Below are 12,942 nucleotides of genomic sequence, written 5' to 3'. Positions count from 1 at the left end.
GTAGTCACCGTTACGAAAGCAATAACCCTTCCCTTTACCCCTGATGGTAGTTACCTCCTTGAGTAAATCCCACTTTAGCGCACTGTGATCACTGCCACCTAGTGGTTCCTGTATCTGCAGATTCTTAATGCATGAAGAATCACTACTGATAATCAAATCAAGAGTATTGCTCCTCTAGTTGCCTCCCGAACATGCTGATTTAGAAAACAATCATCCAATAAATCCACAAAAGCCTTGCTAGTGTGTGAGTGACCAACCCACAAATTCCAGTCAATATCTGGGAAATTAAAATCCCCCATTATAAGACTCTCTGATTTACTGGCCCACTCTATTTCCCTGTACAGTTTCTTATTATACTCATCAAAGTCATTAGGCCTATAGCACACTCCTACTCTCAATTTTGATCTCCCAATGCTTATGTCATGCCAAACTGACTCAACACTGCAATGTCCAGTGATGTCAAATGGCTTCACTTCCTTGGATTTTATGTGTTTCTTAACTAATAGCATAACCCCTCCTCCCTTCCTGTCCTGTCTATCCTTTCTGTAGACGTACTCCCCAAATCCCAGTTCTGCATTACTTATATCTGTGTGACACCACGTCTCTGATATCCCAACAATATCTGCCTTTGATGCTTTGAGCAATACCTCAAATTCATCAAATTTATTTACCAAACTCCTAGCATTGGTGTTCACGCAAGTATACATGCACCTGTTCTTTTTCTTAGCTACCCTAACACAACCCATGTGTTTAATTGTACCCCAATGACTCCCAGCAGTCTCTGAAATATCCTGCATCTTATTTTCCAAACTGCTGCTCATTCCAATAGAAGCAGTGCAAGAATCACTTTCACCTCTGCCAGTGTCTACTGTTAATCTAATAGTCCTTGTATTCCCCCCCAATCTAGCAGTTTTCCGACCCACCTAACACTGCCTCAATAGCATCAGCAAACATTCTTGCGCCCTTTCTATTTAAGTGTATCCCATCCCTGTAGAAGCAGTCTCTCCTGTTAACAAGTACAGACCAGGCAGAAAAAAATTCTACCCCTTGAGCCTTGCACAATCTTTCCAGGGCCGAATTGATCGACAGGGCTCTCATCATATACTCCCTCCTATCGTGTCTGGACAGAATTGCAGACACTTTCAAATTCAACCCTAATTCACGGCTTTTTTTCAACAGTGACCTGTACTTGTTAAGTAATTCCGCCGGTCTCCTACTCTTAATATCATTAGTGCCAACGTGTACAACTATATCACCTTTTGTGCCCTTAAAAGATGATATCCGCTCTACAACGTCATCAACCTTTGCCCCTGGCAGACATACCCTGGTCCTGTTCCACCTATCCTTTTTACAAAGCATGTTTCCCGTTTCCCTGACAATAGAGTCACCAACAACTACTAGTTCCTTTGGGACCAGTGCATTCTGCCTTGGGGGTTGCCGCTGTGTTGCGTGATGCCCAAGTGCAATCTCTGGCGTTGGTGTGGGCAGCTGAGAGCTTGATGGGCCCCTCACTTTTAATCCTTCGAGGGCATCCACCCTGTCCTTCAAGCTCTCATATAGGCCCATAACAACGCTGAGTTGTTGCCTGATTTTCTTACACTCCTTGCATCACGCACATACAAAGACATCCCCCATGGCAGTATCATGTCCCGTATCTGACTGCTCCACAAACATCAAGCAAATAGTCCATTTTAAAAGGCTGTGATTCAGAGGGCAACTGCCCCCCTCAGTTCTCCCCTGAGCCACAACACTCCCATTAGCTTGAACCTTTTGCTTTGCTGCTCTGGTCTGAGTCATGATTTCGATTTAATTTCTATAAAATTTCAATTTCAGTACAAAATTAAAACCCTAAACTTGTATCCCAACACAGTTATAACGCTATATTTATGTTTCAGTATCAAGTGTTATCTACAAAATCCCTTTATATAACTTCTGTATCAAGTTAAGTATTAATTATTTATTTTTGCTAATTATTTATGTTACGTAATCTAAATCGTTATATGTATATAGTTAAAAGTACAATTTAATTGACAATGAAGTTCAACAAGATTAATTACTGATTAACTGACAATATTATATTATGTACTATACTAAGCTAAGCTTATGCTATCTAGTTCGAGATATTTTGTATCGCGTAACAATGGCCGCAATTTACGAACGGTAAATCTACGGACACTTAAGTATCGATTAACTTCCAAATCTCGCTGTCTCAATTCAGAATAAACTAAGGATCCTGACTAGCTACTTACAGAAAATAATTTGATATAACAATTGGTTAATAAATCGGCTAAATATGGTTAAAAAAAAAAACCTCTCGTTCAACGGAGCTGCAACTTGTAACACGTGGATTTGATACCCTTACCGATACTAAGTAATACCTACAAAATCTCTATCTAAGTTAAACTTTAAACTAAGTATCGTAACTAGGAATATAAAGCTACTCTAGAAAATAAGTTAATATGCCAATTTAAGCTAATAAAACAGAAAATAAATCAGAAAAAACTTCTCTGTTCCAAGAGCGGCAATAAGCTACGTCCGCACAGGCTACTCTCGTTCTCAAAGTCCACCATACTGTTATGTTTGTAAAGTTATAAGGTAATTATAACATAATAAAATTATCTAATTAATGCCAACCTATGTGATTCGAACTTTCAAGATACATATTTACCACAATTAAAACACTAGAATTCCCCTACCATGCACTACAGTATAATTTACAAGATATGATATTCATACCAAATCACTGATACAAAGGTCCTAAGTATATTAAGTCGCAATATTACAAAATTTCTAGCTAAATTTAAAAATAAACTAACAAATACGACTAGGAAGCTCTTTATTGAATACAATTTAATACATTAATTAGGTCAATAAAATGGCAAACTTTTTCGAAAAACTTATCCATTCCTGGGAGCTTAAAACATTCTTCAACTTTGCAATCTCTTTTCACTCTTAGTAACCATAACACAGTCCATGAGTCCTTTATCGAAAGATATTTGAGAATATGTGCTGGTAAAGTTAAAAGTTGGTAATATAGTTAAGTTTAGTATTCTTTTTTTAAAAAATCCACATGCAAGGCAATACTTTAAATTTTACCCAGCAGTACATCAGGTTAGGTCAAGTTGTTACTTAAAAATGTTCAAAGTCACATTACCTGGATGTTATATCATCAAGGTCCTTTTAGATAATTCACATCGAAAATTTCATTTAAAATACAAAAATATTTTAGACGAAATAATCATAATTTATGTAAAAACATTTATTAAATTATTTAATATTAATATTGTACAATTTGCTTGTGCCTAATGGTTCTAGTTTAATTTTTCTTGCTAGAAATTTATCATATGTGTGTAATTGTTTGTTTGTTTGTTTGTTATTTGGTTTTTAGGAGCATTAGCAACTAAGGCCATATTGCTCCGGGATATAAGGTGGTCATTCCCTGACCTTTCCGCATCCTCCATATTTGGTGGTGACGGGCTCGAACCCCGGTCTAATCAAGAAGCGTGTGCTATGCACTGCTGCTCCTTCCCACCTGGCTATGGAGGCGCCGTGTGTAATTGTACTTGATCATCTAACATGCTACATAAATGGAAAAAACTGAGTACATACCTTGCATTTGATGAAGGAGCAACTAGATCTAGATGGTTTGTACTGGCATCATCTGAAGCTGCACCACTCCTAGAGGACTGTTCAAATGTGGCTGGTACATTATTCAGCAGTGAACGATCACTTTGTTCTGCATTCCTCTGGCTGGTACAGTCTTGCCTATTATAGGAATTTGGAGGAGACTCAGAAGAAAGAATAACAGAGACATCACTTTGAGAAGATGAAACAGAAACATTGCTTCTTAACCTTACAGAAGGACATATCTGTTTGTGAAGTACAAATGCCTGGATATCAGAAAATTGAGAAAGGCAGGCTCCACAAATGTGAATATCATCAGGGAACTTCTCACGTTCGCCTTTATAAAAAAAAACAGTTACATTCATTATAAGATAAAACCATAATTAATGATGCATTACAATAAAATGTAACCATATTAATTTCTCTTGAATTATTAATTAGACTGCTCTAAAAAAAAAAAATAAGTGCATTATTTTAGAAATTTATAAAGGAAAATTAGACAACAGAAAAGGAATCACCATTTTAAAGGAACTCTGATGCAATGCTTTTGATTATCACATAGAGATACTTTCAGGATACACTGATACAGATATCCATGTGCAAACTGGTCCTCTTTTTAGTCACGTGGCACTTACACAAAAATTCATGGATATATAGGAGCCAGGAATGGCTGAGTGTTCAATTTTCTACACGTGCAGTAGTGTACTTGTTGGAGTTAACTGTGATTTCAGCTTACACGACCATTAATTACGGTTAAAGAGTATATTCTTGTCAAAAAAAAAAAAAAAAAAAAAATATATATATATATATAAATACTGTATGTCTACTAATACAATGAAAACTATAAAAGCAGGGTGATTAATGATAGTGGGATGAGTGGGTGGATATTCAGATGTTTATGGTGCAGCGACATCCAAAGTCATTGTGCACCAAGTCTGGATTCTTATATGGATAAAAGATTAGTGTGCTGTACTCAAAAGACATGATGCAGAGCAGAAGTAAAAGTTTAAAAAATTAAAGAGACATTATGTAGTAGTAGTAGAGGCATATGATGCAAGAAAGCAAGCATGTGAGCTTATGTAGCATCAGCCAAAAAAAAAAAAGTTTCAAACATCCATTCCCTCTAAAAGTTTGTCCAGTTACTCCTTGAATTTATTTAAGCTATCAACTTCCACAACGACAGATGGAAGTTTGTTCCAGCAATTAGCCACCCACAATTAACAATGATACAAGTTAATGCTCTTTAAAAAGGTAAAAATGTCAAATACATTATCATTGTCAGTTAAAATTGGTTGTGCTTAAAAGTGGTAAAAGATGTACAGCAGTCATTTGTAAAGTGTAGACAGTCAATTAAAATATGTTTAATGGTTAAAATATTTTTGGTAGTTTCAAAAATATTATAAAGTGATATAATATATTATAAAAAATATATTATATCATAAAGGGGGTTAAACAGCCCTCAATAAAAAGGAATATGAGAGGTGACTGTGACCAATATGGAGTCTAGCAAGAATAGCTTCTTCTTTCCATGTCTTGCATAGACTGGAGGGCCACGGCATAATTAAGGTTTTAAAAAAATATATCTTGTTTATACTCCAGCATAACCACCAGGTCAGTGGAGTTCACAATAAATCATCCATACAAATGTTAATCATATTTAGCAGTCATGGGCTTGAACCCCGGTCCACTCAAAGAGCGAGTGCTACTACACTCACGATCCTGACCACTCAGCTATGTCAGGCCCAATTTAGTATAGTTTATTTGTTTCCTACATATTCCATAACCTTTGTGAATGTTCAAGGCATATATGACAGATGATAGGTCTGTAGTCTGTATGTTGACTAAAAATTCACATCTACTCAAGGGATGAGTTGATTCAGCTACTGCCTTATTTCCTTTGATTCCAATATGACTCAGAATCAAACAGAACCAAATGTCTGAAGCTTGTAGAAAGGAGGATTTTTAACCGACCTGGTATAGAACTAAACAAGTGCTATATCATATAGTTATCATAGCCTGTAGGGTACTCAAGAAGTTGCCATATGACATACATTCAGAATACTGCATGGTTTGAATGCAACTCATTGCAAGGTCTACTGCATGGAACTCTGCAGTATAATTGCCGCAGTTCCTACAGAGGATTCAGATTTTGAACCATCAGTTTAAATAGGTAGGAAGTCAGAGAATTGGACTCAATGGACAGCATGGAGTTTCTAATAGATTACTGGTGGTGTATGTCCCTTTCCCCAACTCTGAAGGGAAAAGTCATAAACTAGAGTACAAATATTCCAAGAAGATAAAGGCCATGTAGATGATGGGGCAACACAATTTGCCACTGAGCTAAAATTATGAAGAACCCAAATGGCAAAAGGTCGGTTAACCCTAAGATGAGCATAATAAAGATTTTCAAAGAATGGTTCAAAGACTGCTGACCAAGTGCGATGGTCTGGCCAAGATTTCAGTTTAATTACATATTGTAATACCAGTTACAAGACAACAAAGTGATAGGGATGGTTCCTTTGCATCAACATGCAAACTTTGAACTGGAGATGTCTGAAAGGCACTAGTAGCAATACAGATTCCATGATGATGATGAATTGGATCAAGCCATCAAAGGATACTTTCTCTGGCATGTGCCAGAGCATCACAATACAGGTTACTAAAAACAAGTATACAGTACAAATGGAGTGCAGCAGTCTGCTTCCCATAACCCTTGAGTGTCAACTTTTAACTGACTCGTCAAAACGGAATTTAAAGGCTGCCCTCTTGAATAAAAGAAATATCTATCCAACATTCCCTTGAACATATTGGCCACATGAAGGAAACATATGGAAATTTCTCCTAAATAAAATAAATTACAAAAGATAAAATTGACTAGTCTATAATAACCTTATAAGTGAATACACTTTTACTCAGCTACACAAAACATTGCTGTTTTTTTTTTTTTCTAAGCAAATGGGCCAGCAAGCAAAAAATTCTCCTTACACTGTCAAAAACTGGCCCTTCTGCAAGGTATATATTCCAGGACAAAAGTAACATTGTTTATCAATCTTGAAAACGCTTCACTGTTTTCCCTCTGCATATCAAATTAGATTTTACAAAAAAATTTGTGAAAACAGGGGACAAAGAAGGCTACAGTTTCCAGTACTTGAAAGAAAAATCTAATGGGCATGGTGATGCAAAAATACAAGGAAATTTGTTGGCCACAAAACTGTGTGTGTGTGTGTGGGTGAGAGACAGAGAGAGATATTGTTCTCTTTCTTGGTGATTCCTCCCTCTCCCTCTCTCTCTCTCTCTCTCTCTCTCAGGATAACTCGGGAATTTTTTTTTTTTTGGCTGGTGCAGCATAAGCCTCAGGCTTCCTTGCACCATATGGCTAATAATAATAATCCAGATAGATACTATTAGTAATAAAGAGATTTATCCATCAAATGAAATCATCAGACTATGCATTTACATATTTTTGTATTGTGGCAACTCAATCCTATACATGCCATGTTGCTTATGTCGTCAAAATTTTATTGTTTTTGATTTGTTAGCATTCTCTTAAATCAAATTATAATGTATATCTTATAAACCTGCATTTCTAATGTACATGTTTCACAGACTACAGGTTTGACATTACATAAATAGCTTGCTATTGACCATCCTATAAAATTAGCTATTGGCCTCATTTTACATGATGATATATGAACATTCATTTTGTTTATTGTGTTGTTGAACAATAAACAAAATGAACAGTTGTTTTTTTTTGTTTTATCTTATAATGTGTTTAGACTATTTTCAAAAGAGCCCAGTGATCAATTCTTTGATCAATGGGCTGAATTATTTCCAAATTTGTTCAAGCCCACAACCATAGAACTAACAGTCATCTTAAAAGATGGTTACAAATCCAGAATTTTTATACAGATGGAAATCAACTGACTGAAAATGCTGAGAGGAGAAGTCCACAAAATGGATAGCATGGAAAATTGGGGGGAAGGGAAAGGAAAACCTGATGATTATGTCTATCTTTCAAGTAAAGAAACCCCTACAAGTTTCTCAGTGCAATGTATACAAATCACTCATACACGCTGTACTGAACATAGCAACACAATTTGCACAAATACAGAAAACTTTTTTTGTTACACAGGTAAGGAACTGATGATTGCAAATGTTCAACAAATTACATTGATCGGGGGTATGAAAGATCGATATTCTTCCATAGCTAAGAAATGTTTTATATTATTATTATTATAAAATATCGTAGATGTTAGATTAATATATACCATTCATACAACCATGGAATATGAGCGAATACCGACAGTATTAAACAAATGAAAGCTAAGTAAAAAGTGCTGGTCAAAACAGCTTGGAATTTTTTTTAGACAAAAGTTAGGAGGTGAAGTTTTCTGCTTACCTATCGTGGCAGTCTGCATTGTTCATAAGTTAAACTGTTCCCGCCTGCTCTCTTAATCCAGTGATCAGATTATCTAAAATGCAAAATCACAATAACTTTACATTACTCCTTTTGCAACTCACAGTTTTCCTCATCTTCCTTTTCCCATTTCTCTTTCATAACGACGAATATGACCTATTCTCAGACGAAAATTTATGGCTTCTGGTTGAGTCGATACATTTAGTTTGACACTTAGTCATCAGAAACGCTGTACACAAAACCATCATAATTGTCTTTAGTAGTTACCCACAGTAAAATTTACAAACGTTCCATCATTTTCTATCATATATACATACCGAAATCGTTTCTAAATGTCAACAGTATGGTTTATTTATTTATTTCCCCCACACTACTCTGTATTTAATTTTTTTTTTTTTCTAAGTTCATCATTAATGCCAAACGATTAAAGTACAATTCGACGATGTAAACTATAATAAAAATGCAATTCGTACTGCCTCTTTTCACTGGCATAAATTCACAAAAAAAAAAAAAAAAAAAGGAAGAAAGAAAAAAAAAAAAAAACTTAATGTCACTAAATTTTATACCCGGAAAGCGGCAAACTCGACTTCTTTACGAATGTTGTGTGCTCCATTGATATTGATTGATTGGTTTAGGGATATATTCACAAACTGCGGAATACACATTATTATCAAGCATGACAATCAGAACCGGCTTTAGGGTAAGGCTAAGTAGGATACTGGCCTAGGGATTCCAACAGTGTCCCCCGCTTCTTTCCAAAAACAAAGCCCGTAAGAAAAATTTAGAGTATTTCATGTGTTAACATGTTAAAAACAAACGATATCAAATTCATAATTTACATAATTATAATTTATAATTGCTGTACTAATTAACATAATATAACTTACATAATTATATTGCGTATAATATCCTTTTGGTAAGTAAAAAAATGTAAAATTAATCATTCTTAAAAAATGAAAATTCTGGAGGGGGTGACATCAGTCAATGTGGCCGAGGGTTGCCATATACTATATGGCATCCCTCGGCCCCGATTACAATACTATGTTTATTTTTAATTCTTTTAATAACGGCAAAACTTCTATCTGGAAACTAGTTACTCTAATAAACGTACTGAATTAGTTTAACTGAAAGCCTGACATTGTTGTTTGGTAGCGCAAAAGTGAATAAGTTATGTTAGAAAGAAGCTTAAATCGCGAATATGCAAGCTTATCCTTATGTAATATTTACAAATTATCATTAGTATTAGTGCACGCTAAAAGCGACAAATTAATCTTTATTCTATTATATTTAGGAAGTCTGGGGGTTAGTACACACATTTTTAGAGGCTCTAAAAATAATATCGCTTGGGGAAGAGGATTCCTGAAGCAATAGTTATTGCCTTGTTCTGGTCCCGTCAAATCGTTATATATTTTAAGGTGGTCAATGACAAACCCAAATTGTTCCGTTATAAATGTTAGAAAGTCTCTACTAGGGACTCAGAATTCCAAAGTTTCGAACATTACGAGTTGGAGTCTACGCACCGCTAAAACACGATGTCCAACTTAAGACGGTGGACTCAATAATACATAGTCATCAATTTCGCTACTGAGGAAATAATTTGAATTTTATTTTGCGAATAGTGACTATCTATGGAAGCCATGGTGCAGAGGAAGGACATCTGAAAAAATCTCCCTCTGATCAGTGGTACTTTTACCTTTAGATAAACTTCAAAGTTTTTTAACAGGACATTGAGACAAGGCCGAGCTTATATGCCCAAGTATATTATATCCATAAACTGCATATGTTCTCTTGTCCATTTGACTGTTTTTCTGGAAAAACGAACGTTTACGGGGGGGGGGAACACCTTCTATCCAAGCCTGAGACCGACTAACTCAGCGACAGAGTTACGGAAGGATAAGACAAATTAATAGAAGTGGTGGTCAAGTGATGTGGAAACTAGGAACTTTTTTTTTTTTTATTTTTTTTTTTTTTTATGGCTAATGCTGTATAAGCGTGCTTCCTTGCATCATTTCCCACTACCAATACTAATACTAATTACCATTCAAATGGACAGCGTCAGATCCAAGAAAAGATTCAATTATCCCTTACGTTTGGTGCCTCTCCCCTTGGATACTGTTTAATATGGGGTAATCTCCTGCTCGATCATCCAAACTAATCAAATAGCAATGAAAGTAATTGAAAACGATGCAATGATCCATAACTTATGAAAGAGGAATTTTCATGAAAAGCAAGAGAAATTTTAGGGTTCCAAGTTGGCAGATATTAATAAAAAGTGAGCAAGCAAACCATTATTAATTAATAGCCATTGAACGCAATGAATATCAAGTGTTTAGATGCGTTGCCAATTCAGTATTAGCTCTAATATTGGCAAAATGGTATAAGAAAGTAAGCTTGTAGAGCATCAACCAAAGGTAAAAGAAATGTCCTCTCATTTTCCATTCCTAATAATAATTTCTGCAATCCTTTAAATTTATTGAACCCGTACACAATACAAGCGTACTTGCTCCAAAAATCAATTGCTTTCTCATGAATGGTGAATTTCTGTAGATCAATTCTGCGGACATCTTTCTTTCCATTTAATGTGTTAGAAATAATAAAGATGACGTCATCAGCATTTAGTTACTGAATTCTTTTAAACCTTTAAGCACCAAAAAGTCACTATGTAGATGCCTAATTTCTTGATAATCATGATACAATTCAAAAAACACAGGTCCTGGGTAAGATTAACTTTTCGTGCCCCTTTCCAATTAGCGTACCCAGGGTTTTTTTCTTTGGGAGGACCGATGATCAGAGCAAGTGCTTTGTTTTGTGTAAATTCAGCATCATTGGAAGGGGCTGTAGGCCGGCAGCTGACCCCTTCTCCAGGTGCGTCCCTCTTGCCGCAACTAAATCAGCTAATTTTATTACTCTTCTTGACGCCCTTTCAATGTCATTACCTTCTTCCTAAAACTAAGTTTCTAAATCCGTATACAATATTCCTAATGCGTCCTGTCCAATGCTTCACACATTGGACAGGACATCTGCATCCATTGTAAAACTACGTCTTAAGCACATTGGACAGGACATCTGCATCCATTGTAAAACTACGTCTTAACCCCCAATTAGGGAGAAATAATATAAGAGCAATAATAATAATAATAATAATCCACCTCCATAGATGGATGATGTCGCAGAGAAATATTAGTCATACTGCATCGAGTGTGGCGCAGGATAAAGACACTCGTGTTCAGTCCTTAGGCAGAGGAGTCGGTTCAAAAAAATCAGAGACGGTCTCCCGAGGAAGGCAGTAGAGCAAGTGGCGTTCTCTCCAGTATGGCTACCACAAGAGACGGTCAGACCATCCAGCCCCACCAACTGAAAGTGCTTACTGCGCTAGTGGCCACCCAGGAAGGGAGAAAACACCAACGCATGAAGTGGAGCATCGAAATGAATACCTATATCATGTAACATTACTACGAATAACGAAGCTGGAAACCGATATGACAACTTACATGACGAGAATGCATACGTTTGGAAGAATTTCCGGATTTGTTTGGAACGATTCCCGGATATTCAGGTCACCGAATAGCGGACCAGAGAAGGACCATCGTCACGAAGAACCTGATAGCTCCTGCAGTCTTGGAAAAAATCAAGCAGGACGTGAGCGATCAACTACACAGGATAAAGAATACGAAACCAGAGGAAGAAGAACATACCACCATCGAACCAGAGGAGGAAGAGCAAGAAGAAATACAACCCACAGCAGCCGAAGTGGAAAGGGACGAGGTCGTGATATCCAAAATACAAGACGAGTGGAAGGAGGCCCTAACAGAAATCGAAGGAAATGGACCCCATAAAGACTCACGTGATACCGAAGCAGAGGCCAAATAGAACCTTTTGGAGAGTCACAGACCACCTCAATCGGCACATTACCTCGACACTGGAGGCCATCCACACAGTCGTGTATTCTGCTGCAGAAGCAGCCATGGGGATTAATGGAAGAGAAACTAGAGACCAGCAGCAGAAGAACCGAAACAGAAGGAACAACCAGCTTGGGAAAGAAGACATCAGCAGAAGATAGAAGAATTAAGAGTCAAGATAGGCCAATTGACCCAGTACCAACGGGACAATAGGAGAAAGAAATTAATTGGAAAAGAAAAGAGCATCCTCAAGAGAGACAGTGTCCACAAATTTTTTCAAATTATTATTTTTTAGGGTTGCCCGTAATTAAATACATTAACCCGTATTTGTGTCTGTAAATTGCGTATGTTCTATGGTTGATTTGCCTGTTTTGCTGGACGAAAAAACCCCGGTTACTAGGGAGAAAAACCTTGCTATCTACGCCTGAGACCAACTAACTCAGCCACGGAGTGAAAAAAGCCCATTAAAGTTCCTCGCGTCATCGACGGGATTCGAACCGAGGCCTTTTACACCCGGTGTGGGGAGGACGGTGACGATATCACTATGCTACCGCGCAGACAGACAGTGTCCACAGCAGACATGGCACAAAAAATTCAGAGAATAGCAAAGTTCTTGGACACATTGAAGCAGAAACTCCCTGCACTCAGCAAGAGACCACGCAGATACAAAGAGAGCTCCCAGAGGAAAATAAACAACCGAATCTTCGATGAAGACCAAAGAGGCTTCTACAGGAGTCTCGGAAAAGACGGGAAAGAAGGGAACGGACCACCCGAGCAGAAGACAATTGAGTTCTGAAGAAACATATGGAGCAGGAAAGTAAGACTTAACAGTCGATTCCATGGATAGAACTATAACGCAAGAAAACTAAGGACGTACAAGAAATGAGAGGGTGGGAAATCCGGGAAGAAGAAGTAGAACAGACGATCAAGATCTCTCACAATTGGCGAACTCCAGGAATAGAAAACGTCAACAATTACTGGATACTTTCACACAAAAGCAAC

The 12,942-nt window shown here is 37.0% G+C and overlaps 1 protein-coding gene across 1 annotated transcript in view; it reads right to left on the bottom strand.

Moving 5' to 3' along the window:
- Nucleotides 1-8,138, bottom strand: part of LOC150078821 (uncharacterized) — an 81,792-nt gene extending 73,654 nt beyond the window's left edge. Inside the window, exons 1-2 of the mRNA XM_090382381.1 lie at nucleotides 8,024-8,138; nucleotides 3,610-3,961 (exon numbers count right to left, since the gene is read on the bottom strand). Coding sequence (XP_090238507.1) covers nucleotides 3,610-3,961; nucleotides 8,024-8,042 — 371 coding nt within the window. The 5' untranslated portion in view covers nucleotides 8,043-8,138. The remainder of the gene's footprint in view (nucleotides 1-3,609; nucleotides 3,962-8,023) is intronic.
- Nucleotides 8,139-12,942: the final 4,804 nt, after the last annotated feature.

Source organism: Mastigoproctus giganteus, chromosome 10 (assembly GCF_048544385.1).
Source record: "Mastigoproctus giganteus isolate SK-2022 chromosome 10, ASM4854438v1, whole genome shotgun sequence".
Classification (NCBI taxonomy): Eukaryota; Metazoa; Arthropoda; class Arachnida; order Uropygi; family Thelyphonidae; genus Mastigoproctus; species Mastigoproctus giganteus.
Note: the sequence above shows the minus strand (reverse complement) of the source record. Positions and strands in the feature narration are given on the sequence as shown.